The sequence below is a fragment of the Ochotona princeps genome, chromosome 9 (genome assembly GCF_030435755.1).
Source record: "Ochotona princeps isolate mOchPri1 chromosome 9, mOchPri1.hap1, whole genome shotgun sequence".
Lineage (NCBI taxonomy): Eukaryota > Metazoa > Chordata > Mammalia > Lagomorpha > Ochotonidae > Ochotona > Ochotona princeps.
Window position 1 is genome coordinate 30,761,198 of NC_080840.1, and position 27,431 is coordinate 30,788,628.

A 27,431-nucleotide genomic window follows, 5' to 3' on the forward strand; every position below is an offset into this window, starting at 1 on the left:
GGGCTGAACCTTTATTGATGTATATGGGTGAGGGCAGGAAATGTCTTCAGGGCATCAAGTACCCCTTGTGATTCTCTAAAATGTTGGGAGAATGTGTACATCCTCTTGATGGGGAATGTAGGAGTTGTTTGGGTCAATGAGGAGCAATTGATATGGAGAGAGACATCGTAGGGTGCCTTGCCTGGTAACCCCAAAGGACAGGCGCTTTGCTTGAAAGCTAGAAGGGGGTACTGTAGAGCAGGTAAGTGGCACAATCAGCTTTTCTAAAAAGATTAACTGTGGTGAGTGAGCTTTTGGGAATTGGTTACTAGAAAATAGAAATTTAAACATCTTAACAGATAATAATTTAAGTCAAACCAAAAACAAACAAATAACCTAGGTTGAACTCTTACAAATTTTAGAGATCTTAAGGAAATGGAATGTATAAAAGTGTGGTGTAACTGGATGCCACCAATAGATTGAAGGAAGGAGTTTAAAAGCTTCCCAGTTAATGGTGGATGATGTTAGAGAAGAAATATAGCAGGAGAAAGCTGTTTGTAAGGGAAGAAGATTCGTTTTGAATGTATTGTGGTTGAATAGTAAATGTAGAACTCTCAGTGATGGAAGCTGTTGGAGCAAGCTGAATGAAGATTGATGCGGTTTAAAAGGATACCTGTTGATGTGACATGCTGGGTTTACTAGGAGGTTAGGGTGAAATCACAGAGACAGGTTAAGGAGCTGTTAAAATAATCTGTGTGGGATATGGTAGCAACTTGGCCAGGAGGCAGTTCTGAGTGGAAAGTGATTCCAATGCGAGTTTTACTAGTTATATAAAATATGTATTAATGATTTCTTTATTTTTAATGGAAAGTCAAGTATACATAGACGAGGAGAGAGAGAGAGAAAGATCTTCTGTCCACTGATTTACTCTCCAAGTGGCTGCAATGGCTGGAGCTGAGCTGATCTGAAGCCAGGAGCCCGGAGCCTCTTCTGGATCTCCCACGCGGGTGCAGGGTCCCAAGGCTTTGGGCCGTCCTCACCTGCTTTCCCAGGCCACAAGCAGTGAGCTGGATGGGAAGTGGGGCTACCGGGATTATAACTGGTGCATATACGGGATTCCAGCGTATGCAAGACAAGGACTTTAGCTGCTAGGCTACCGTGATGAACCCTATTAGTTATATTTTGATACATAACCAAGGAGGCTTCCTGATGGCTTGATATAGGATTTCAGTTACAGGAAGCAACAGGGTGAAAGAGAAGCTGGGGTGAGAGAAACGTAGATAGTAAGAGTCCAAAGACCAAGGGGAGCTGGGGACTGCTGGGAAGCACGTGGAGCTGCTACCTAAAGTAATCGGACACTGAATGAGGTCATTGGTGTAGTAGAGAAGAGGAAGTCCACGGACTGAGTTGTGAGAATAGTCCTGGCAGTTGTGTCGGGATGGTAGAAGTTTGACATCTGGCACAGGAGAGCCAGAAGGGTTATCTGCAAGAGTTGGAGGACAGTTGTGGTCACGAGTGTCCGGAAGTAGTATGTGTCAGGATGAATACAGCAGGTAATCAGCTAATGCTAAATGATGCTAAAGATTGGGTCTGCTGTGTATTGAGTCTCTTGGATTTCGCTCCAGTCTAGGTCATTGTTGACAGTAAAAATGAAACTGATTAGTGTGAACTTTGCAGAGAATGGGAGATAAGGAACTGGAAAGTTTTCTATAAAAAGTAAAGTGTGGCTTAACAGGGACTTAAAACCCTTAATAGATTGGAGGTGACTAGCAAACTCTTCTTTTAAGTTTTCTTTATTTTTGGAAGGTAAATTTTACAGAAGGAGAAGAAAAGAGATCTGGCATCTGCTTGTTCACTCGCCAAATGGCTGCAAGGGCTGGAGCTTGTTCAGTCTGAAGCCAGGAACCAGGAGCTTGTTCCGGGTCTTCCATGTGGGTGCAGAGGTTCAAGGACTGGAGCCAAATCTCTGTTGCTTTCCCAGGTCACAAGCAGGGAGCTGGATTGGAAATGGAGCAGCCTGTGCACAAATTGACATTTATATGGGATGCTGGAGCTATAGGCGGAGGCCTAGCCTGCTTTATTATGGCACTGCTCCCCCAATTTAAAAAGTGTTTTTTTTTTTTTTTTTATAATTTACTTGAAAGAAGTGAGGGTGGGCAGGATGTTGATCTCTTGTTTGGTTTACTGCCTAAATGCCCATAACAGCTTGGACAAAGTCAGGCTGAAACTCCGAACCTGGGACTCAATCTTGGTGTCCCACATCAAGTCACAGACCCAGCCTCATTAGCATCACCTGCCACCTCCCTGGGTACAGCAGATTAACAGGAAGCTGGAATTGCGATTCCAGTCACTCTATCCCCTATACAAGTGGCTACCCTAACAAACTTTGTAGAACTAGCTTGAAAGAAGACAACTTCAGGTGTTCCTGAGAGTTCCCTGTGTTGTTGACATGTATGTTGGTTTATCTTTAGTTATAAACTGTCCCAAACTGTACAGGTAAGGAAGGATAAGGAGTGACTGTGTGCTCAACCTGACATCTTTGAAATATGCTTCAGATCATTCCAAAGTTCTTGATTGGTTACCAGCATGTAAAAATAGATATGTTTCTTTCTTTCTTTTTTTTTTTTAAAGATTTATTCATTTTTTATTACAGCCAGATATACACAGAGGAGGAGAGACAGAGAGGAAGATCTTCCGTTCGATGATTCACTCCCCAAGTGAGCCGCAACGGGCCGATGCGCCCCGATCCGATGCCGGGAACCAGGAACCTCTTCCGGGTCTCCCACGCGGGTGCAGGGTCCCAAAGCATTGGGCCGTCCTCGACTGCTTTCCCAGGCCACAAGCAGGGAGCTGGAAGGGAAGTGGAGCTGCTGGGATTAGAACCGGCACCCATATGGGATCCCAGGGCTTTCAAGGCGAGAACTTTAGTGGCTAGGCCACGCCGCCGGGCCCAAAAATAGATGTTTCTGAACCCAGCCTTTCAGTTTTTATTTAAAAAAGAAAAAAAAGATAGGTCTGATAAAATTAGGCTCTTTAACGCACTTCGTGAGAATATTCGACTCCCCTTTTTGAACCCATTTTACATCTCTAGTTCATTGCATGCCCTGTGACCTGGAATTTGTTGCTGAGTCCTTTTGTCACCATTTATTGTTGTTGTCTGTTGTACTTTTTTTTAACCCACAGCCGCCTTTATCCATATATCGTACACTAAAGTTAGGCATTTAATTGCCTGACCCCTGTGTCAGCCTCACAGGGTTAGGGATGGATTGTGTCTTCGGGTCATATGTGGCGGTGAAGTGTCTGATCACTGTCTATGTGCCTCAGACAGGGCCTATCGCATAGCAGATTGCAGGCTTTATATATAACATTATATTATATAATCAGGTATATTATATATAATGTTGTATATATAATATATCTATTATATCATGATATATATATATCATATATGATATATATATCATATGATATATCATATGATATATATATATCATATATATGATATATAATATATACTATTTCCTTTTTGTATGAGTAAGTGACCAATACAGAGTACAGCAGTGGTGTGCCACCCAGCTGAGTGTGGTACTCTATTTGTAGTTTGATATACTAGCGTTTTGGGTGGGAGCTTCCTGTGCTTTGACTGTGTCTAGCCAGGTGACTGGCTGATACCTTCAGGTCTGTTTTATTATCTCACTGTGTAACGCAGTAGGTTCATTTTTATGGGCCTTTGTTTTTAGAGTCTTTTTCAGATACTAATGAGTATATACATATAAGTTCCCCTGTTTGCAAATCTAGTATTTTGTGTTCCAGCATGAATTGGAGCTGGATGGTTTCCTCAGAGCCAGAATGGCCCTGGGAGGTAAATGTTTCTGCTTATGGAGACACTTCCACTCCCATTCCTTTCCCCACCCACTTTTACTTCCTACTTCTCTTCAGGGAGGATAGATAGAGTTTTTATTTTGTTGGCAGTTTTCTGGTGCCGGGGGAAGGGGACAAGTTCAAGTGTATTTGTCTTTGTACTCATACTTTTCCCATCTCCTCTTTCTTTTTAAGTTTCTAGTTTGAGTTAAAACAAGCAAACCTATTTTAAAAGATATGGTTGTTATTACATAAATTCGGTTCATGCGGTGCATTTGAACTCCTTTGCGTGCTCAGGATGTTTGTCAGATAGTGATGTATTGACAATTAAGTACATTGTCACCTTTGGGAATTAGCTTGTCATGCTTGCTGGGGTGGTGAGGGCTTTGGTTTTCACAAATTTAAGTAGAATGTAACATTTGAGAGCATAAGAGGATGATAATAAGTGTGAGATAAAATTTGTCTTTGTTTAGTTCATTAACAGGATTAATTGAATTCTAATTCAGTGCTTACATGTTGTGAACCATGGTCCAAAGGTACATATACCATGGTCCAAAGGTACATCCAGCCACTCTTGTCCACGATGCTTTTGCTGTTGCTGCTTTCCTGATGTTGACTGTGCTACACCTCTTTATGTTGCTTCCTTTGGCCATGCCAACCTAAAATTACACTTTCTTACTTGCAGCTGTGGTTTTGACTGTGAGAATGTTTGTAATGTGGTATTCAAATTCCATTGACACTTTCCTCTCTCATTTGTCTGAGTACAGAAACAAACCTTAATGCAGCATATCCTGCGCTGTGACTATGAGGCCTGTCGTCAGTATCTTATGAATCTGGAGCAAGCCCTTCTGTTAGAGCAGAATCTACAGCTGATACAGACCTTCATCAGCCACAGATGCGATGGAAACAGAAACATTTTGCATGCTTGTGTGTCAGTTTGCTTTCCAACCAGCAATAAGGAAACAAAAGAAGAAGAGGGTAAGGTTAAGACTTTTTTGACCTAAGGCAAAGTCAGTCTAAAGAATATGTGTAGTTTCATGTAGTTTGTAAAATTTTTGATTTTTGTCTGTCAGAAGGTAAGATTTCCTGAACTCCTGCCAGGATGGATATGTAGCAGCAGCAGAATTTCTCATTCATGTTTTCTTCTGTCTTTAATTCTCTTCGAAATTTTAAATTTATTTTTAAAGGTTAATTTATTTATTTGAAAGTCAAAGTGAAAAAAGAAGATATCTTCCATCTACTAATTTGCTCACCAAATGGCCATAATAGCAAGGGCTGGGTTAGGGTAAAGAACTCAATCTTCATCTCCCACATGGAGAATAGGAACTCCTTGAGGTATCAGCCATTGCTTCCTAGGCCTTAACCTGGGAAAATGGTTGGAAGTGAGTAATGGGGATCCAGATCTGTTCTCTGATATGAGATGCATAGATCCCAAGCTGTGCTTTACCCCTTAACTCACTGTACCAAAAGATGCACTTCTTTACTTGTTAATGACCTTATTTGTTGACCTTTGGAGACTGGGAAGTAAAATCTGAATGAGGACATAAATCACATGTTAGAAGTCATTGTTTGTTTTTTTAAGATTCATTTATTTTTATTGGAAATGTGGATATACAGAGAGATCTTCTGTCTGCTGATTTACTCCCTAAGTGGCTGCAGTGACCAGAACTGGGATGATCTGAGCCAGGAACCTCTTTTGGGTCTCCCACACAGGTGCAGGGTCCCAAGGTCATCCTCTACTGCTTTCCCAGGGAGCCAGATGGGAAGTGGAGCAGCTGGAACATGAACCAGTACCCACATGCGATCCTGGTGGATGCAAGGCGCGGATTCAGCCACTAGGCTATTATACTGGACCACATAGTTCAGTCTTTTTAAATCTGACACTCAGGAGGAAAAATGAATCAGCTGGTTAATCAGGAGGAAAAATGAATCAGTGTGTGGCTTAGAGCACCAGTGCATGTATGAATCTGCATTTGATGACCTTAGCTATTTTTGAGGTTTAAATTGGTTCTGATTTCTTTTGTCTTTCAGAAGCAGAACGCTCTGAAAGAAATACATTTGCAGATCGGCTTTCTGCTGTTGAGGCCATTGCTAATGCAATCTCAGTTGTTTCAAGTAATGGCCCAGGTAACCGGGCTGGATCATCGAGTAGCCGAAGGTAATGTGGTTTTTACCAGGAAAGTTAAACGAGAAAAAAAGAAATACACGTACAGAAAGCAGTGTCTCTCTCTTACTTATCTTCTGCATGAATTGATGGGTTGTCTTTGATTTGTTTTTGGCTCCTTCAATAACACCATGGAAAAAATATCAGATAATAACTACAATTCAAATCTAGAACATTAGGCCCTGAAACTTTACAGAAATTCAACATAATTTACACAAATAGTTTAATTTTTCCAATGTGTTCTGATTTTATTACTCTTGCTTCCTATGAAGTTATTTTCTTTAATTGGAGAATAAGTAATAAAGTAATAGAACCTCTACCTTTTATTTTAGGTCAGTTTCACAGATGTCTTAATGATCTGGGGCGAAGTGAAAAGTTGGTGATGCATTTTGATTGCTTAGTGTTAAAATTTTCAGGTTTTCGGAGTTGTGGGAAGGACATTAACACATTTACAACACATTAAGAATCGATGTTTCACTAGTTGATAAGTATAAATGATTCAGGTTATCGTTCTAGAGAGAACAAAAATTCTATCACTGACCTCTCATGAATGGAAGCACTGCTCACACTCTGTGCTAATGTGATAGGCTGTGAAGTCTTAAAAACTCTCCTTGCCTGGTTTCTATTACATATTCATCTTTCCCTTTAGAAATTATTAATCAGAAATGGGTACAGAGAAGGCTTCTAGGTTGATAGCTTCTTATGTTTAAAAACATTTTCAAGTTTTTGATTAATCTCATCTGTATGGGTGGCCAAATTTTAATTTAAAAATTACTAAAGCATTAGGTAAAGCACTACCAGCTTACTTATTTGGGATGACACCAGGTAGGCAAAGTGATCAAAGTGCAAAGAAGTTTAAATTCTTCGTGAAGAAATTAGTGTCTGGATTATTTCAGGTATTTTATTTTCTCAGGGAAATTACAGGTGCAAATCCAGTTGGACTCTGATATGGTTGGTCCAATGCCAGTGCTGCCATCTTTTGTTCATGTAAGGATTATTTTGAAGGCAAAGACTAAAAGGAGCTTCAAGAGTGGGTGATGTGTTGCTCACAGAAATAATTTGCAAGTAAGCTCCTTTGAGGAATTTGCCGAAGATTTCACTGCAGTGCTCTTAACCAGTTCAAACTCAGGGCTGCCGATTGATCAGCTGAAAGCACAGGAGCCTTATTACCTCGCCCGGCAGTAGGAAGTCCACAGACTGCTTCACTCAAGTGACACCCTGCTCTAGCCTACAATGGATTTTATAGGCGATGCCCCTTGATGAGTATGCAGGCTGGGATTCATACTCACGTGAGCTGTAAGCTCACAACTCAATATTGAATGGAGTACTGTTAAATGCCTTCAGATGGTGATTTGACTCAGAAGTTTCGTAAAATGGCTGAATAGTTCCCGAGTTCCAAGGGCAGACTTAGTGGAGAGCTTGATTGGTGCATCTGATTGCAGGTGTATGTACGCTAGAGATTGTTAATCTGGGAGACACATGACCTTCGCTTTTTTGTCACAGTGTTATGTTTGAACATGACTGGATTCTAAGGCTTCTGTAGCATGGATATTACGTGCTTACAAAGAGGAAGTTACATCATCCTTGACTTCTTCCATATTGTCAGAAAACACGATGACTCCAGGCAAGCCTGTACGAAGAAATGTCAAAACTCTGAATCTTAGCCGCCAAGGTGGTATCTCCTCAGTGTTGTCCTCAGCCATGAGGATACAGGTGAATCTTCATGAATTGTGTACGGCATCTTGAAGAATAATTTTCTTTTTTGTTTTTTGTTTTTTATTTTTTAAGAATCTGTATGAGGAGCTGGGCATTGTACTTAAAAATGGTCCCAAGACCTAATGAAGAGAAGAGGTTAAGGACAATTTTAAAAGTGAAAAGGAATGACCCCCTCCTTTAATATTGAATTGACTACATGACAGCAACAAAGTTGGGAGCTTGCAAGTTCAAGATGAGACTATGGTCTCAATTTTTATCTTCATTTATTCTTAATCTACTTTAAGTTAGAGGTTGATAAATACCCCATATATATTTTGTTCAATGCATTGTTAGAAACTTTTTTCTTTCATTTGAATGCCTTTACATGAGCAGGTATGCCTCTAATTTTCCATATTTTTCACACCTGTCTGCCCTTTATTCATTTATTTTATCTTTCTGACCCAGTAGGCATTGACTTTGGGACCCTGGTGTAAGCATTTATTTTCAGGTCATTAATAGTACCTCCCAATTACTGATGAATTTTCTCACTGTTGTGTGTTTTGAGTGCGACACAAAAGGATACCAAATGCTTGTGTCGAGCTTAATTGAAACGATGTAGAAACATCACAGTGTGAACAGGCACTGTTACTGGGAAGATACTTGCCTTTTTCTCTGGGTGATCTCTTTGGACAGGGACGTGACCTTGACTGAAATAGTCACCGTTTGCTCCTGTTCACATTATAAACTCTTGAACTCAAATTTCTAAAATGGGGATAAGAAGACATCAGTAATTTAAAAAGAATTATCCATAGGTAACTTTCAGCAGTACTGTATTAGCTAATGTGTTGAGACATTAAAATGTTCTTGGCTGAATCTTCCAGAATGTTTTATTCCCATATGTACATCGTAAGTAAGGTTTAGGAAATGGATGTGTTCCTTTAAATAGTTCCTGCAAGAGAGCGTTTCATGAATACAGAAGTTATTTTTCTTACAAAATTGAAAATGTATTGACATGGAAAATCACAATTCCACTTAGCTTAAATAATTAATTAAACCAGTGATTGAAGTGATAACAATATCTCTCAAACTACCTAATTTACACAGATTATGTTTACCTAAGGGGTTAGGTCTTACGTATCAGATGTCATGTCTTTGGAATTAAGACTGCATGAGAGAATACAGTCCTTTATGTGATGTCCAGCCCTTAAAATGGAGTATCTTACCCATTCAGAAACTTTAAAATTGTGGCTAAGTAAAGGGATTTGCCTTATGTGCTCTCTTAATTACTGTCAATTCGATATGTTTGTAGCTTTTGGAAGCTTTTATTCCAAGGTATAGACTTCGGTGTAGGTAGCTAGGCACTTGTTCTCCTGCCGAAGTCTCTGTGTGATGATTTCTTTTTAGTGATACGCACACCTGTATAGTAGTGCTTCCTCAATAACAGTAGAACATCATGCCCAGACAATCTAATGACGTATTTTATAAGCTCTAGTTTCATTCATTAATTTCTTGGAGAAAAAGTTGTATGTTGAAAAAATAAATTTTTTTTGTATAAACAATGAATCTAAATTGGTCTTTGTTTCAAAACTTATTGTGTGGGTTTCTGAGATCACAGAAAAGGGATTGAATTAGGGTAACTGTGTGTTTTGTGCTAATCAGTATGTCTATTATTACACTTAATTCTTAGCATTTATGAAAAAGGGCCAGAAAGCCTTCTGTTAAGTGTTTAGCTGTTCATATGTCTGTACTGTATGAGCGATTATTTCTAATCTTATTTCATCACAACTTTTGTTCCCTGTGCTGTAAGTTTGTGTGGGAGCCTCATACAGTGGGCTTCCTGCTGGACTGGGTGCTAGTGGCCCCAGCTTCATGCCTGTCCCTCACTGACCTACTCTGTGGTTCCGGAATTGGCCTTTGTACTTCACTTCCTTTGCCTGGCGTGTGTATTTGTAGAACATGCTTTGATCTTTCAGATGAATAGTTTCTGTGCTCCTTTCTGTTCCTTGTGCACGTGATAGTGAACTCTGGTTTTGTCCATGTTCTTGTAGTTTGAGATTACGAGAGATGATGAGACGATCGCTGCGAGCCGCTGGTCTTGGTAGACATGAAGCTGGAGCTTCATCCAGTGACCATCAGGATCCAGTCTCTCCCCCCATCGCGCCCCCTAGTTGGGTTCCTGACCCTCCTGCCATGGATCCTGGTAAGATCTGCTTTTACTTTGTTTGCAACCAAAAGACATGCTTATGAAAGAGAAGTAATTGAGTATTTTAGTTAATATGTAGAAATTTGCAGTGTTTCAAAGTAGCACATTATTTTATGAACATTTTGTCTAAGGAGCATATATTTTAAGCATTAAAATTCAAGAATCTTTGATCAGGTACCTCCTTTACGGTAAGCTAGAGTGCCTTTATCGGTAATACATTAAGATGTGTCAATAATTTGCTTAGCAGATTCCTTCTCTTAGAGTTTGGAGAAGACTTGTTCTCTTAAGTATCTGTCCACTTTGACCTTTGGCTTGCAGAGAAAAGCCTTAAGGCCAGTTAAAAGCACATGTTAGAACTATGTTGCCTATAATGATGTACATCCTGCTGTTCTGTTTACTGAAAGATGGTGACATTGATTTTATCCTGGCCCCCGCTGTGGGATCTCTTACCACAGCAGCAACTGGCACTGGTCAAGGACCCAGCACCTCCACCATTCCAGGTAAGAGTCTGTGTGTACTCTTTTGTCTGGGCATTTGGAAGAAGAAGGACACACTTTGGATGTAGGGTTCTTTGGATCTGCACTGTATGTGGAGGAGACTTTTCTTTCCTCGAAAAGCAGTTAACTATCTGAATTATCTTCCGTATGTCAGTGAAAATGTCCGGTATGTATGTGCATAGATGTAGAGATGAGATTGGTGAGATGAGTTTGTTGCTAATGGTGGGGTTGGGCTTGGCGTGTTGATGGGGGTGTTTACTCTGCCGTGGTCAGCATTGGAGGTATTCAGTGGGTCTGCTTCCTTGCAGGGCCTTCCACAGAGCCTTCTGTAGTAGAATCCAAGGACCGAAAAGCAAACGCACATTTTATATTAAAATTATTATGTGACAGTTCGGTTCTTCAGCCCTATCTTCGGGAACTCCTCTCTGCTAAGTAAGAAAATTTCATATACTGTATGTGGGAAGATTAAGCTTAGGGAACGTTAGTGTTTAAATTGATATTCTGATATGTAAAGAGCAGTTATGTGAATTTAGTTTACTAGAATGTAGTATTGTATTCTTTTGGCCACTTTTCTTTCTTGAGTGGGTAGTTTTTTGGGGGTAGGGGTGCTTTATATGTTTAGAAAAAAGGAGGGGATAGAGAAATCTGTCAGCTACTTCACTCCCCAAATGGCCACAGCAGCTGGGATTAGGCCAGGCCAAAGCCAGGACCTAGGGAGTCCATACTGATCTCCCACTTGGGTGGTAGGGGCCTTCAGTAATTAGGGGGTGCTAGTGTCACATGCAGAGAGTTAATTTGTTGTGCCAAAATGTTCATCACTGGGTGCTCATCCCAAAGCCACCAGAGCCACTTAACCCGGTTCACCTGGTAGCCTAGACTGCCCGTGAGACCTGAAGTCCAGAGCACCACGTGCAGGGGTCCCGGACAGGGCCCTTCCTTTCCCATTGCTCCGCGGCTCATGCAGTGCTGGGGAGGCAGATGGAAAGAGGAATCCACTCATTTGTGTGGGCAGAGAGGGCAGCAGGGCAGCAGCAGATGTGTGAACTCCGTTAGGGTCAGCCACGTGGGTGTTGGTGGCAGGGCTCCAAGCATGTAGGCCATCTTTTACTACTTCCCCAGGTGTGTTAGCAGGGAGTTCTGTTGTAGGAAAGTCAGGGAATAAATAGCCATTGTTGTAGATAATGCCTCTATGCACTATGCCATAGCACTGGCCATGCCTCCTTGTTTACCTTAGGTTGATCAGGGTGCATGTTTATGTATTTTGAAAAGATTACAGAATAATTATTTTGTAATGTAAATAGGTGTTTGTTTTATCATCAGAAGGGTTGTAACAATCAATAGATATATATTTTAAAGTTTTATTTATGTATCTGCAACGCAAAGTAGGAATGCAGAGAGCCCAACTGTCTGCAATGGCCAGGGATGGCCACTCTGAAGTGAAGAGCTTGTTCGGGGTTTCCGACGTGGATGACAGGGGCCAAGCACTTTTAATCTTTTGCTTTCCCAGGTACTTGGCAGGTAGTTGGATTGGAAGTGAAGAAGCTAGGTCTCAAACTGGGTCCCATTTGGGATGCCGGTATTCCATGTTGTTTGATATATATCACCAGAGTTCTGGCCCCTATACTTAATATTTTTATGTACAATTTTTTTCAACTTAGGGATGCAAGAGGGATGACTCCATTTATGTCAGCTGTAAGTGGCCGAGCTTACCCTGCTGCAATTACCATCTTAGAAACAGCCCAGAAAATTGCAAAAGGTAATTAAGTTACAAGTCCTAAATGAGTTATTTTGCAGAAATAAATATTCTTTATGAAAGATTATTCAAATTGTTAATATGTAAAGGATGTAACTGATTGGAAACTTTGAGGCAATTCTTTCTGTGAAATTCATCATGTGTTTATAGTTTTTTCAAGTACCATGTATTTTTTAACTTTACATGAGGAAACAGCTATGAATTTTTTGAAAGATTTTAAAAAATATCTCTAATGTATATTGTTAAATACATTGAAAGTACAGATTACTGAATAAGTATAGAACCTTCTAGTGCTAAATCGGTGGTAGTGATAAAAGTTTGTGGCAAGAATAGGCAGAAAAGATGTCTTATAGTTATTTCTGAGAGTAATTTCTGTTCAATGGGTGCATGAAGGAACATCAGTTTTTGCCATGCTTTGTTGAGACAGTTGAATTTTTAAAAGTAAGAATTTAAAAAACACTACCGATAAATTATTTCTGAGATGGACTGACTAGTCTGGTGCACGGTGCTAAGCATGCAGATGGTTGATGTGTGGTGTGTGTCCCCTACCCTCATAGGTGCCTGTGGTTTAATCATGCTTTGCATCTCTTGTCTGCAGAATTGTTTTTTTTTTTCTTTGTACACTGACTTTGACTTGGTTTAAAAATAGTAATTTCTCATTTGTAAAACTTCAATTTTAAGATTTTTTCCATTTCAGGAAAGTAGTGTATGATTGTGCCTAAGTTCTTTCATAATAGATGAACTGCTGTATTCTTAATCGTTGTAGCTGAAGTATCCTCAAGTGAAAAAGAAGAAGACGTATTTATGGGAATGGTTTGTCCATCAGGGACCAACCCTGATGACTCTCCTTTGTATGTCCTGTGTTGTAATGACACCTGCAGTTTCACCTGGACTGGAGCAGAGCACATCAACCAGGTGAGTACGATACCTGTCCTTGGTTTTATGCTGCCTTTTGTTTTTGGTCATCACTAGAGTTAAAGTTTTCGGCTTCGGTACTACAATTTTGATATTCATTTTATGCTGAGTGATTACATTCTCCACTTATAGTTCGTCTAGGTTTAATTTCTAAATTGATTAGCAAATTAAATATGACAGCTGTGAAAAGATAATAGTCTTCACTGTGCACTGATCCACAGTTCTTATTTTTTTTTTCAAGAAACTTTTTAAGACTTTTTTTTTAAAAGATTAATTTATTTTATTACAAAGTCAGATATACAGAGAGGAGAGACAGAGAGGAAGATCTTCCGTCCCATGATTCACTCCCCAAGTGAGCCGCAACGGCCGGTGCGCGCCAATCCAAAGCCAGGAACCTGGAACCTCTTCCGGGTCTCCCACGCGGGTGCAGGGTCCCAAAGCTTTGGGCCGTCCTTGACTGCTTTCCCAGGCCACAAGCAGGGAGCTGGATGGGAAGTGGAGCTGCTGGGATTAGAACCGGCGCCCATGTGGGATCCCGGGGCGTTCAAGGCGAGGACTTTAGCCGCTAGGCCACTGTGCCGGGCCCCAAGACTGTTTTTTGAAAGGCAGAGTTACACAGAGAGGGAAAAAGAGACACGTTGAGAGCTCTTCATCTGCTGGTTCACTTCCCATTTGGCGTGAAGCAGGCTGGTCTGAAACCAGGAACCAGGAGATTCTTCCCAGTTTCCCATATGAGCACAGAACCAAGGCCATCCTCTGCTGCTCTCCTGAGCACATCAGCAAGGAGCTGAATCAGACATGGCGCAGCCAGAACTCAACCTGGCAACCACATGGGATGCTGCCGCCGCCTGTATAGGCTTTCTTTCTTTCTTTTTCTTTTTTTTTTTTTAAAGATTTATTTATTTTTATTACAAAGTCAGATATATGGAAAGGAGGGAAGACAGAGAGGAAGATGTGTTCAAAGATTCACTCTGCAAGTGGCCACAACGGCCAGTACTGTGCTGATCTGAAGACAGGAGCCAGGAACTTTTTCCAGGTCTCCCACGCTGGTGTAAGACCCAAGGCTTTGGGACATCTTAGACTGCTTTCCCAGGCCATAAGCAGGGAGCTGGATGGGAAGCAGGGTAGCCAGGACACGAACCAGCGCCCATACAGGATCCCAGCGTGTTCAAGGCGAGGACTTCAGCTGCTATGCTACCATGCTAGGCCATGCATAGGCTTAATTTAGTATGCCACAACATAACAGAGTGAGTTTCTTATTTTAAATACTACTGTAGGATGTCCATTTTATTGTAAATATTTAAATATTTTTATTAAATTTGAAAGACAAGCCAATAGCGAGATGAACAGAGTTCTTCCATCTGCTCTTTGATTCCCTAAGTGCTCACGGCAGCCAGGGTCAGGCCAGGCTGTGTCCACAGCGCTGAACCCAGTCCTCTTCCACGTGGATGGCAGGAACCCCAAGTACTTTTGGTGTCAGTTGCTATTTCTTTCTCAGGAAGAATTAACAAGGAGCTTAGCTAAGTGGTGGAGCAGGAATTGAAACCCAGCCTCTCAGACAACAGATTTGAGTGTCCCAAGTTGGGTTTTAACCATTGTGCCTAATGTCCAACCTCACAGCCCTTGGTAAAAGATTTGCTAACTATAACCTTTTGAGGCAGGTGATATAAGTTATTTTTGTCCTGTTGATAATACAATAGCATAAATGTTTATTGTGGGGGCTGGGACTGTGGCATAATGGTTAAGCAAATGTGTGTAGCTGCAGCATCTCATGAGTCCTAGTTCGTGAACCAGCTGCTCTACTTCCTATCCAGTTGCCTGTGAATGTGATTAGGAAACCAGCAGATGACCCAGGTTCTCAGCTATCTCACATGGGAAATCCTGAGAAGCTCCTGGCTCCTTATGCAGCTTGGCTTAGCTCATCCATTTGGGGAGTGTACCAGAGGATGCAACATTCTCTCTCTCTCTCTCTCTCTCCCTCTCCCCATTTCCTTTTTATTCTCTCTCCTCTGCGTCTCGCTTGTCTCTCTGCCTTTCAAAGAAACTGAATGTTTAATGTCTATCTGCTATATATATATATATATATGTAAACTTATAATAAAATTGTAAGTATACATGTAAACTTACAATAAAATTTTTGTAATTTGTTACTTAACAAAGAACAGTCACTTTATTATAATTTAAATGGTATAGAGAATACCAAAAGTAATTATTGTGGTGATTTACATTCATACTTAAAAAAAATACGTTTAAACGTGAACTCTTCATTGTAGGATATCTTTGAGTGTCGAACTTGTGGGTTACTGGAATCACTCTGTTGTTGTACAGAATGTGCGAGGGTTTGTCATAAAGGTCATGATTGCAAGTGAGTACAGTGCCAATTTTTTGTCTTATAAAACATTTTGTATCAAATTTTTGTTAAGTCATGTGGTAATTGTATAACTGAGAAAATTGATGTTTCCCGAGTTTCCCCCATTCTCATTTTATACATCAAAATGTTCTCAGTTTAAAGTGTCTTTTGAGTTTTTTTGTTAGTGGTTCTGTTTTAGTCCTGCTCAATTAACTATAAGATAATGGGCTAAGAAACAGTGACTGTGGGTCAGTTAGTTGTGTAAGTAGCGTGTATGGAGTGTTTTTGCTTGTTGTGCAGTGAAGGCCTCAGGCCTCCTGTGAGTTAGATCTGCCGCAATATTACGGTTACCCTGATGCAGATGGGTGTGGATATATACACTGTACGTAATAGGTTTCTTAAGTCATTCGTAGTAATATCTCATCCTGCAGTCATTATTGTAGCTAATCCTGTTCATTGTCACAGGCCTGAGAGATAGTGAGATACACTTGCACTAGCACCAGCACTATCACCAGTAGAACGTCAAGTGGAAATGGCTACTGAACTGTTGATGTTACTGGCAGTTTGCTTTGAGGCTTCTTTAAAATTTTTTCAAACATTCTTGTGTTCCTTATCTATACATCTAAAAGTGTGTGTCTTCTTTTTGATTAAGTGCAGTCAGTAGGCTGGTTGCTTCATTAGGCTTGATGCTAGGTTTGGGTACTTAGGATGGATAAGAGAGTCCTTTCTTATCAGTGTTCATATTCCTGCTTGCGGATGTAAGAATGAACTATCTACCTGTAAGAATCTGCATTAATTGCCCCAGGTCATTTCAGGTTACTTAATTTATGGGTATTTTGTGGGGTTTTTTTTGTTACATAAACTTTCTCGTTTAAAATTTGATGTTACTCTTTTACAAGTTTGTTTTTGTTCCCATATATGAATTCCTTCTAGACTAAAACGGACATCACCAACAGCTTATTGTGACTGTTGGGAGAAATGTAAGTGTAAAACTCTAATTGCCGGACAGAAGTCTGCTCGTCTTGATCTGCTCTATCGCCTGCTCACGGCGACTAATCTGGTCACTCTGCCAAATAGCAGGCAAGTAGGGTTTCAGACACACAAGGGAAGTGTTCAGCACTTCCGAGTGACATTTTCCCTGCTTAACACTCGTGTTCTGTCCTCCAGGGGCGAGCACCTCCTGCTGTTTCTGGTGCAGACAGTCGCAAGGCAGACAGTGGAGCACTGCCAGTACAGGCCACCTCGCATCAGGGAGGACCGGAATCGGAAAACAGCCAGTCCTGAGGGTGAGTCACCCTGTTGGGTGGGACCTTGATGGAAGGAAGCTGTTTGCTTTGGTCTAACTCACTGTTTCCCTGCAGATTCCGATATGCCTGATCATGATTTAGAGCCTCCACGATTTGCCCAGCTGGCACTGGAACGTGTTCTACAGGACTGGAATGCCTTGAAGTCTATGATTATGTTTGGGTCACAGGAAAATAAAGACCCGTATGTATTCATTGAAATTTTTCAGTTTTTTTCCTTCCTGTATCAGAGAAAGATTGCAATGCATTCTTTTTTTTTGCCTTCCAGTCTTAGTGCCAGCAGTAGGATAGGCCATCTTTTGCCAGAAGAACAAGTATACCTCAATCAGCAAAGTGGCACAATTCGTTTGGACTGTTTCACTCATTGCCTTATTGTCAAGTGTACAGCTGATATTTTGGTAAGTCTCTTGAGCTGTATTACAAATATATGAAAAGGAGGCTGTTCTTTAGCTAGCATCGTTATTTGTTTTTCTATCCAAACCCCAAGTGCTGGTACACTCTGAGGAATGGCATGGTGGGGATGATTTTTATGTCTCAGGAGTTCTTTTCATCCTGAATAAAAACTTTAAAACATCAGAATAATAGAACAATATGTAAACTTTTGGACTAATGTCTAAAATTACTAGAAACTTAATGCCTTCTAAAAATATGTATTTTTTTCAAATACCGTTTTCACTGTAAAATTAGAGAATTTACATCGTTAAACTTAGTGCTGTAGAGGTTATGGTTAAAGAATACAGTCACGTCAACTGGGGAGGCATGGATTTTTGGTTCTCTTCTGAAAACAACTAAAAATGTCACATTGCCCTGAACACCTATCATAAGTATGCAGTCTGAGGAAAAATAGGTCATGTTGTGGTAATGTATTGTATGAATCTGTTATTAGTAAGTTGTTAACTAAGTTTACTCAATCAGTTAATAAAATGTAATGTGACAACTTAAAAATACAGATTATCATAACATTTTTAAAAATTAAAAATACAGTATGAAATTAGGTGTTGTGTATCATTAATATTTGCGCAATAGACCATCTATAGAAAAATATTCATGGTATACCGGGTGAGATAGGATCATGAATTTCTTTACATAATTATTTGAAACTACTTTGCTGTTTTGATGAATCTCCTAAAGATAATATAGTTTTTCAAAAAACATCTTAAGACTGTTTAGTTGAAAAGCAGTTACAGGGAAACACAGTTCATTCCATGCTGCTCCCTCCCTCTCCATGCATGGCATAGTGATAGGGGCTGGGCCAGGCGGAAGCCAGAACCTGGAGCTGCATCTGAGTCTCCCTCTTGGGTGGCAAGTTCCCAAGTTACTGGACTGTCTTCTTGTTCTACTTTGCCATACGCCTTGTTAGGGAGATGGATAGGAAGTAGAGTAGCTGGGATTTGAACTGAAGGTACAGACGGCAGCTTAACAAACTGTACTATCCCATCTGCCCTTGTGTTCTTCTGATTAGATGTGTTTGTTGTTTGTTTTCTAAATAATGATTGAGATACTGAGGACACAGTGGTAATTGCTGTGCATAAATTGATCATTGACTTTGCAAATATTTCACTTAAATTTGTTTTGAGGTTTTAGTGTAAAATATTAGTATTAATATGGCCCTTACACTTTTTACTTTAAGAATGTCTGTAAACATCTTGTGAAATATGTTGACATTAATTGTTACTACAACTTTATAAAGCTTTTAGATACACTACTAGGTACACTAGTGAAAGAACTCCAAAATAAATACACACCTGGACGTAGAGAAGAAGCAATCGCTGTGACAATGAGATTTCTACGTTCAGTGGCAAGAGTTTTTGTCATTCTTAGTGTGGAAATGGCTTCATCCAAAAAGAAAAAGTAAGGCATCCTTTTTTATTTTGATTTTTTTCTGTTGTATGCACACAAATGTGTGTGATAACATTATATGTATGGTAGTATTCACAGGAGATTCCTTTGTTTTCTTTTGCTGTAGCAACTTCATCCCACAGCCAATTGGAAAGTGCAAACGTGTATTCCAGGCACTGCTGCCTTATGCTGTAGAAGAGTTGTGCAACGTGGCAGAGTCCCTGATTGTTCCTGTCAGAATGGGGATTGCCCGCCCAACAGCACCATTTACTCTGGCTAGCACTAGCATTGATGCGATGCAAGGCAGCGAGGAATTGTTCTCCGTAGAGCCGCTGCCACCACGACCATCGTCTGATCAGTCAAGCAGGTAAATTTCCATAGCAGTAGAATTGGATTGATCTTTTTCCTGGAAAATGTCACATTTGGCTGATTGAAATTTTTGGATAAGCACCCAGTGAGTGTGTATAAACCTTTGTGTAACACATGGTAGAGATTTTATTTTGGAATATGTGAAGACACTTTCAAAATGATTATGGGTGTGAAGAAAGGATACATTTAGCCTAGCAAGTGAACCTGTGTCTCATCTCACGGAATGTGGGTTTGATTCCTGGCTCTGCAGCATAATTCCAGCTTCTTAACAATATGAGCTGTGGAAGGCCGTGAACTTTGCTACCCATCTAGGAGGCTGGTTTGCATTCTAGGCTCTTGGCTTGGGCCCAGGCCAGCCTTTGTGAGCATCTGGAGGAGTAAATGAGTGGAAGGAAACTGTCTCTTTGTTGTCTGTTGCTTTCAAATATAATCTACTGCAAACAAATTGGCAACAGAGCCATTAGATGTTGAGGAGCAGGTAGAAAAGGAAGAGTTTTCTCCTGGAGATTGTTTGAACTGGAAACACTCATCAACATGAGCCTGGAGTGCCTTTCTGTGGAAAGGTAAAGTTGGGAGCCAGTGCCATGGCATAGAAGCTAAAGCAGGTGCCTGGGAAGCCATGATCCTGTTTTAATCCTGACTGCTCTGGTTGAGCTCCAGCTCCATGCCAGTGACCTGGGAAAAGCTGCAGAAGCTAGTCTAAGTGCCCTGCTGCCCAGGTAGGGGTTCTGGGTGGAGTTCCTGCCTCCTGGCTTTGACCTGGGCAGGCTGCAGCCATTGTGGACATTTGGGAACATCCAATAAAATGGAAGACACAGAAGATATCGGTCTCTCCGTGTGTCTATATCTTTGCCACTTGAAATAGGTGGATGAATCTTCAAATTTTAAAAAAATAGTAAAGCAGATTCTGAGATTTGTAAGTTAAGTACACATGGTGAAACAATTGCATTTGAGTTCCATATTTCTGATCCTGAGTTGTTACTGTGAGGATTCAATTTAAAATGGCCTCCCACCAGATGTGTCGCAAGTCCATGCTGCGCGTGTACCTTGGGAAGCAGTGCAGTCCTCACCTTCTGACTCTTGCAGCTCCAGTCAGTCGCAGTCGTCCTACATCATCCGGAACCCACAGCAGAGGCGCATCAGCCAGTCACAGCCTGTTCGTGGCCGGGATGAAGAGCAAGACGACATCGTTTCAGCTGATGTGGAGGAGGTGGGCTGTTTTAGCTGTGCTAGATGAGAAGCTGTTCTCTGCTGGGGAGGGGAGACTTCATGACTAGAATTCAAGTAACAGTTGCCGAAGGCTGCTGCTTGCATTTGCGTTCAGCTTGTATGTTCTTGTTACATGTTTTTATTTGTGATTATATATTCTAAAATGACAGTGTTAGATTATTAAATATTAGCAAGTTGAACACAAGCTTTTTTAAAAGAATAAGATTTAATGTAAGAGAAGTTGGCTTTTTGGAATATATTTGATAGAGAGGATAATGTAATTGGCTACATTGTATCAACATTCTTTCCTGTCCCAATATTATAATTTTCTTAAGTTTAGGGTTCTGTGTATGGAAAGTAATCAAAAACTTGGGGATATGTTGGAAAAAAAAAAAAGCTTTTGGTAACAAATTGTCACCAGCAAATGAAGGTTTTTCAGAAGTGTTTTTTTGTGCATAATGCAGAATTCCCTGCACTGAGAGACCTTTGTCTTGTGGTTTACTGGTTGCTGTGCAGGAACACTGGTAGAGATGCGGGTTTGTTACGTACTTTGATCATCTACAAATCAGATTCTGGATTTAGGTGGAGGTGGTGGAGGGTGTGGCTGGCGAGGAGGACCACCATGACGAACAGGAGGAGCACGGGGAAGAGACGGCCGAGGCTGAGGGCCAGCACGACGAGCACGATGAGGATGGTACGCAGGGTGTGGGCATGGCTCAGGGAGGAGGAGATGCACGCACACGTGAAACACTCAGCTGCTCACTTTCTCTCTCCTTACAAGACCTTTAGAAATACCATTGCCTGGGGAAGCGGCAGAGGGTGACCAAGTGCTTGGGTCACTGAGCCCATGTGGGAAACTCAGAAGAAACTCCTGGCTCTGGCCATTCCATCAGTGGGTGGAGGATCACTCTCACTCGTTTCTGTTAACACCGCCTCTCAGTAAATGTAGTAATTCTTTTTTAAAAGGAAATTGCTACCTCATTAAGAAACATTTGGAAATTAGAAAAAGGAGATGTGATCTCACCCAGATGCTAACAACATGAAGTTTTGCTTTTAGTTCTTCCTTGTACTGTGCATGACTCGAGTGTTAGATACATAATTTTTGTGAATTTCCTTTTCATTTGTGATCAAAATGTATATATCTCTATAGTTTTGATAGCTGTGCCTGTGAAATATAAAGAATAATGTAATAAAGATTTATTTATTTGAAAGGTAGAATTATAGAGGAAAAAAGAGAGAGAGAAAGAATATCTTCCATCTGGTAGTTCACTCCGTGTATGAAATATCCAGGACTGTGCTAGGCTAGAGGTAGGGGCCAATGGCTTTTTTAGATCTGCTATGTGGATGCAAGGACCTAAACACTTGGGACCTATTTTGCTTTTTGAGGCACATTAACAGAGAGCTGGATGGGAAGTGGAGCAGTAGGGCTTGCACTGGTGCCCAAATTGCCAGCATCACAAATACAGGTTTAGCTTGCTTTGCCACAACACTACTCCCCAAGAATAGATATTTTTCACATCCCCATTTGGAAGCCAAGGATATGAACATGAAAATGTAACAGGTGGGCTTTATCCAAAGCTTTGCTCATTGGCTGAAGTCCCCTTGCCATATACTTTTTCACAGATACCTAAGGTTCTGTAGGAGCGAACCATCCACAAACTCCTGGAATTTACCTGCAAGTTTACACATGCTGAGTGCTTCCCTGCTCTCATTGTATTGGTTGATTCTCTGCATTTCTCTTGAACAATATGCCTTACGTGTTCCAACCTTTAAATTACATTTCTGTCTATGTGATTTTTGCCTTGATCAATAGTAATTTTGTGCTTTTACACTTAGTATTAAACTATGTTTTCTAGGGAGTGATATGGAGCTGGACTTGCTAGCAGCAGCTGAAACAGAAAGTGACAGTGAAAGTAACCACAGTAACCAAGACAATGCTAGTGGACGCCGCAGTGTTGTTACTGCAGCCACTGCCGGTTCAGAAGCAGGTACGTTGCCTTAGCCCAGAACTTTCTTCCTTATACTAAGGTTGTCTATCAGACTTGTACAGAATGCTCTGTGTGGTATGCACAATGACAGCATAACCAAACTTGAGTTGTTTTTCTCTGTATAAAAGAAGGTATTTTAATGACTTCCCTTTGAACTTTTTTGTTTTAAAGTAATGGAATAATTTTAAAATTCATTTAAAAAGTTCTTTTGTAATGGAACTGTTTTAATGGGAGATTTTGTGGACTGTGAATACAACTGGCATTCTCTTTAGTTGGTGGTTTCCTCAGTTACATGGTATTAATCACTGATAAAATTACCATGCTTTTCTGTTTTTAAAATAAAAAAACTTAGGAGCAAGCAGTGTTCCTGCCTTTTTTTCTGAAGATGATTCTCAGTCCAACGACTCCAGTGATTCTGATAGCAGCAGTAGTCAGAGTGATGACATAGAGCAGGAGACCTTCATGCTTGATGAGCCGTTAGAAAGAACCACAAACAGCTCCCACGCCAGCGGAGCCGCCCAGGCCCCCCGCTCCATGCAGTGGGCCGTACGCAGCACGCAGCACCAGCGAGCGGCCAGCACGGCCCCATCCAGCACGTCCACTCCAGCAGGCAAGTCGGAAAACTGGTCTGACAACAATGCTCAAGTCATTTTCGTATTTACTCCCATTCACGTAGAAGACAAGTTAAAGTTTGTAAAAATTCCTCACAGTTTTGTATGTGATTATGGCAGGATTTCTGTTTTGGAGGGTAGTTTTAAACAGTGGGGGCCGTCTTGTGCGTTGCAGAATTTTATGCCATAGCTTAGTTGCTATCTACCAGCTGTCAGTAACATCCCAGTTGTGAGGCCCAGATTGTCTGTGGACAATGCCAAATGGTACAGATCAACCCGGTAGAGACCATTGTATTGAATTCCTGCCTCCCCAACACTCAGCTTAATGTTTAGGAAGAATTCTTAGCTTAATTACAACACTGATCATTTAGATTTTTTTAATTAATAAAATTCTGTCTTTGAAAATATTTAACAGATATAAGCATTGTTATATTTATTGGGGGTACTATGATTTTGTTGTTCCATATATACATTGTGTTATGTCCAGTGAGGTAAATACATTTATCCTTTGAAGCATTTCAATTTTTGCTACAGTGAAAACTTTGTAAAATTCCACCTATGAGTATTTTGTTAAGCAAGTGCAGTGTTCAGTACCTTATGAGTGTTGGTCTGCTGTGCAGCAGACCTCAGCACTACTTCCTGTCTTGCTGTAGCCTCGTACCTGTCAGTCTGCCTTACCTCAGCCTCCCTGGCTTCTCTTAGCAACCTCTGCAAAACCACTGCTGTGTTTTTGACTTCTGTGTGATAAGCTACATTTTTAGATTTCACAAGTGAGGCCATCTGAAGTTTGTCTTTATGTACTTGACTTTTAGCCTAATGCCCTGCAGGTCATCCATGTCATGGTAAATGACGAGATTTTTTGATTCTGTTTTTGTGCCTGAATAATAATGCATTGTATGTATGTGACTACTTACATATTTATAAACTTATACAGTGTCAGAGATTTACAGTTAGCAACTGATCCTTATGGTTATCCTTTTTCCTGATAGCGAGTTCAGCGGGCTTGATTTATATTGATCCTTCCAACTTACGCCGGAGTGGTACCATCAGTACAAGTGCCGCAGCCGCAGCAGCTGCTTTGGAAGCTAGTAATGCCAGCAGCTACCTGACATCTGCAAGCAGTCTCGCCAGGGCTTACAGCATTGTCATCAGACAAATCTCAGACTTGATGGGCCTTATTCCTAAGTATAATCACCTAGTATACTCTCAGATTCCAGCAGCTGTGAAATTGACTTACCAGGATGCAGTCAACTTGCAGGTATGAAACTGATGAAAAATTACTCATTTAAATACTATTTTGACTGTGATTTTTGAGAATTCTAGTATAATGGGAATGAATGTTATGAATATTGACATGCTACTACTACTGTATCGAATTTAGCTCTGTTTGGATAGTTTTAACTATTTTAGTTTGGTCTTCATAGAACTATGTAGAAGAAAAGCTTATTCCCACTTGGAACTGGATGGTCAGTATTATGGATTCTACTGAAGCTCAATTACGTTATGGTTCTGCATTAGCATCTGCTGGTGATCCAGGACATCCCAATCACCCTCTTCACGCTTCTCAGAATTCAACGCGAAGAGAGAGGATGACTGCGCGGGAGGAGGCTAGTTTACGCACTCTTGAAGGCAGACGGTATGCAGTTCTTCATGGATCCCTGTGTGTTTAGGCCATGGCCCCGGTACTCTGTGTTGTTAAATAGACCCGTTTTGTTGTGAAAGACCAAGTAAATGCTTTCCCTTACATATTTAAATTGTCCTGCAACTGAAGCAAAATAAGTTACAATCTAAACTGTGTTCTTAAAATCCATTTGTATCAGCAATTTCTGGTACTAGAGACTTCAGTTTTGAACTTCTTGGCTTCATATCCTTATCTTGTTAGCTCTCAGTCATCTCCTGCCTTTTGAAAGTGACATTGTTCAGGACTAGCAGTTTGCCCCAACATTGAACTCCAGATCGGTGCCATGAAAGTGGAGAGAGTTGTGTGCCTAAAATCAGAGTCCCAGGAGTTGATGCAGCCTCTGGTTCAGGCTCAACTCTTGGTTATTCTGAACAGTATGAAGGTGGAAAGGCAGGGGTCTAGGAGACTGTTTACAAAGCTGCACGCTGTTAGGAGACCACAAGAGAGGTAATACTTTCAAAAGTAGGGCAGTGGAAACTAATAAGGGGAGAGAAATGCTGAAATCCTCTTAACGAAATTTAGGACCTTGTTTGAAAAGTGGAGCGGGTGGAGACAGATTTTTTTTGTTTAGACTTTGTGAATAACTGGCAGGAAAATTAAGAGAAAACTCCAGGATGGTTGGTTGGACACACTTCACAATAAACCTGTAAGAACTAGGAACAAGTTTTTTGGAACTGCCTAGGATGTAAAACTGAATACTTGGCAGAGATAGCCGAACTGGAGGCAGATTCCACTGGAGCGGTGCTGTCCTGAGGAAGCCTTTTCTTTCAATTATCCCTAACAGAACAGGCATCGTGTGTGCGCATGTGCTCCGCCTCGTGATAGCATGTTGAGGAACATTCATATGCTGTGTAATGTGCCTGTTTAAAAAATACAGTTCCCTACTTTTTTGGCTGTATAATTATCATCACCAGCAATATTGTCATCACTTCAGAGTGAAACCTGCTAGCAGTTACGTTCCAATTTCCACTAGTCCCTGCCCTTTGCAGCTCATGGTCTGGTTCTGTGTCTGTTTGTCCAGATGCTGGGCAGTTCTGTAAATGGAACCCTAACATTATGTAGTGCTTTGTGACAAGCTTCTTGTACCTGTGATAACAGTTTTTTCTTTGTGTGTGTGTGTATGTGTGTGTGACAATAACAGTTTTAATGTTCCTGCTTATTTATCATATATTGACTCTTCATTCATTTGATTTATTTCATTGTATGGGTAGTATTTTGTTTATCCATTTGTCAGTTGATGGACTTTTGGCCTGTTTCCACCTTTCTTCACTGTTGTACCTAATGCTGTTGTGAATGTGAAGATGTTTTCACTTGTCAAGATTGGCAGTAACTGTGTGACCTTCTGAGAAAGCATCTCACTCTTCCAAAGAGGAGAACATTTCCAGTGAGAGTTTTAATTCCTCAGTATTTTCACCAACCAGCTGTCCTTTTTTGATTCCTGAATGTGACATTGGATCTCTTTGTCCCTAATGGCTAATGTGTGATAGAGATTACATTTTCATGTATTAATTGGCAATTTGTTTTCTTTGGAGAAATATTTATTAGTCTTCTGTGGTTTTTAATTGGCTTGTCTTTTTTTGTTGTTGATTCTTGAATTCTTTATGTATTCTGGATATAAACTTTTTATCAAATATGTGCTTTACTAGAATTTTGTCTTTGGCTTACCTTTTTACCTTCTTGATGGTCTCCTTCAAAGGACAACATTTCTTCTTTTTTTTAAGTTTTTTTTTTTTTTTTAATTGGAAAGTCAGATATACAGAGAAGAGGAGAGACAGAGGGAGATCTTCTGTCCGATGATTCACTCCCCAAGTGGCCGCAATGGCCGGAGCTGAGCCAATCCAAAGCCAGGAGACCAAAGCCTCTCCTGGGTCTCCCACGTGGGTTCAGGGTCCGACAGCTTTGGGCCGTCCTCAGCTGCTTCCCCAGGCCACAAGCAGGGAGCTGGATGCGAAGTCGGGCTGCTGGGATTAGAACCGGTGCCCATATTGGATCCTGGCACTTGCAAAGCGAGGACGGTAGCTGTTAGGCTACCGTGCTGGGCCCAGGACAACATTTCTTCATTTTGATGAAGTCTATTCTGTGACTTTCATTTGTGCTTTTGAGTTTATAGGCATTGGTCTTCAGTGTGTGGCCCTTAGCACAGTAATATCAACCTTGCTTGAGGGATTTTAGACATGTAAGTTCTTGGACTTTTTCTCCATTTTCCCAACCCTTAGACAAGCTGAAGACCAGCTGTTTGAGTAAGCCCTCTAGGTGATTTTGATGAACTCTCGCACCTAAGGATCACTATACTGTGTTTGGGGGAAGTTTTTTTTGCCATTCCAAGTATGTGGGAATTCCTTTGCTGTAGGCAAATACAGGACTGTAGATTTACACGCATTGCTCAGATTTTTAAAACAGATCTACAGCTGAGTGCACTTTTATTTATGACTGTTTGCAGCGCCTCTTGTGTGTTTATGATATTAGTGAATTCATATTTGCCTTCCTTTGTAAACACTGGTGTTTTTGTTGTTGCTGTAGACGTGCCACATTGCTTAGTGCCCGACAAGGAATGATGTCTGCTCGAGGAGACTTTCTGAATTACGCTCTCTCTCTGATGCGGTCTCATAATGATGAGCATTCTGATGTTCTTCCAGTTTTGGATGTTTGCTCATTAAAGCATGTGGCATATGTTTTTCAAGCCCTTATATATTGGATTAAAGCAATGAATCAGCAGACAACATTGGATACACCTCAGCTGGAACGCAAAAGGTACATGTACTTGTAATGATGTCTGTCTGAAAGATACAGGGAAAGAAATGTCAAGCTAAGAGCTTCACCTGGATTACCCACATGGATGCATGGACCCTCTTGCTTTCCCAGGCACATATCAGGGAGTTGTACTGTCAGTGGAACAACCAAAACATGAACCAGGGCTCATGTTTGAAGTCTTTGCAAACAGCAGTTTTACCTGCAGCACGAGAGTGCCATCCCCTGCCCTGTTGTGTGTATGCTCTCCATTTGTGTATTGTCA

At 40.9% G+C, this 27,431-nt stretch overlaps 1 protein-coding gene across 6 annotated transcripts in view; it reads left to right on the forward strand.

The window, feature by feature from the left end:
- Window positions 1–27,431, forward strand: part of UBR5 (ubiquitin protein ligase E3 component n-recognin 5) — a 137,387-nt gene that overhangs the window by 86,656 nt on the left and 23,300 nt on the right. For 5 of the 6 annotated variants that reach the window (XM_058668563.1, XM_058668565.1, XM_058668567.1 and 2 more), the window contains 20 exons: window positions 4,608–4,818; window positions 5,872–5,998; window positions 9,748–9,899; window positions 10,307–10,402; window positions 10,708–10,831; window positions 12,058–12,155; window positions 12,919–13,067; window positions 15,341–15,432; window positions 16,351–16,703; window positions 16,779–16,905; window positions 16,990–17,119; window positions 18,412–18,572; window positions 18,688–18,927; window positions 20,016–20,139; window positions 20,721–20,832; window positions 21,995–22,126; window positions 22,479–22,740; window positions 23,731–23,995; window positions 24,162–24,373; window positions 26,939–27,169. In XM_058668563.1, the coding sequence (XP_058524546.1) occupies window positions 4,608–4,818; window positions 5,872–5,998; window positions 9,748–9,899; window positions 10,307–10,402; window positions 10,708–10,831; window positions 12,058–12,155; window positions 12,919–13,067; window positions 15,341–15,432; window positions 16,351–16,703; window positions 16,779–16,905; window positions 16,990–17,119; window positions 18,412–18,572; window positions 18,688–18,927; window positions 20,016–20,139; window positions 20,721–20,832; window positions 21,995–22,126; window positions 22,479–22,740; window positions 23,731–23,995; window positions 24,162–24,373; window positions 26,939–27,169 (3,398 nt within the window). The remainder of the gene's footprint in view (window positions 1–4,607; window positions 4,819–5,871; window positions 5,999–9,747; window positions 9,900–10,306; window positions 10,403–10,707; window positions 10,832–12,057; window positions 12,156–12,918; window positions 13,068–15,340; window positions 15,433–16,350; window positions 16,704–16,778; window positions 16,906–16,989; window positions 17,120–18,411; window positions 18,573–18,687; window positions 18,928–20,015; window positions 20,140–20,720; window positions 20,833–21,994; window positions 22,127–22,478; window positions 22,741–23,730; window positions 23,996–24,161; window positions 24,374–26,938; window positions 27,170–27,431) is intronic. The other variant, XM_058668566.1, reaches the window with a different exon arrangement.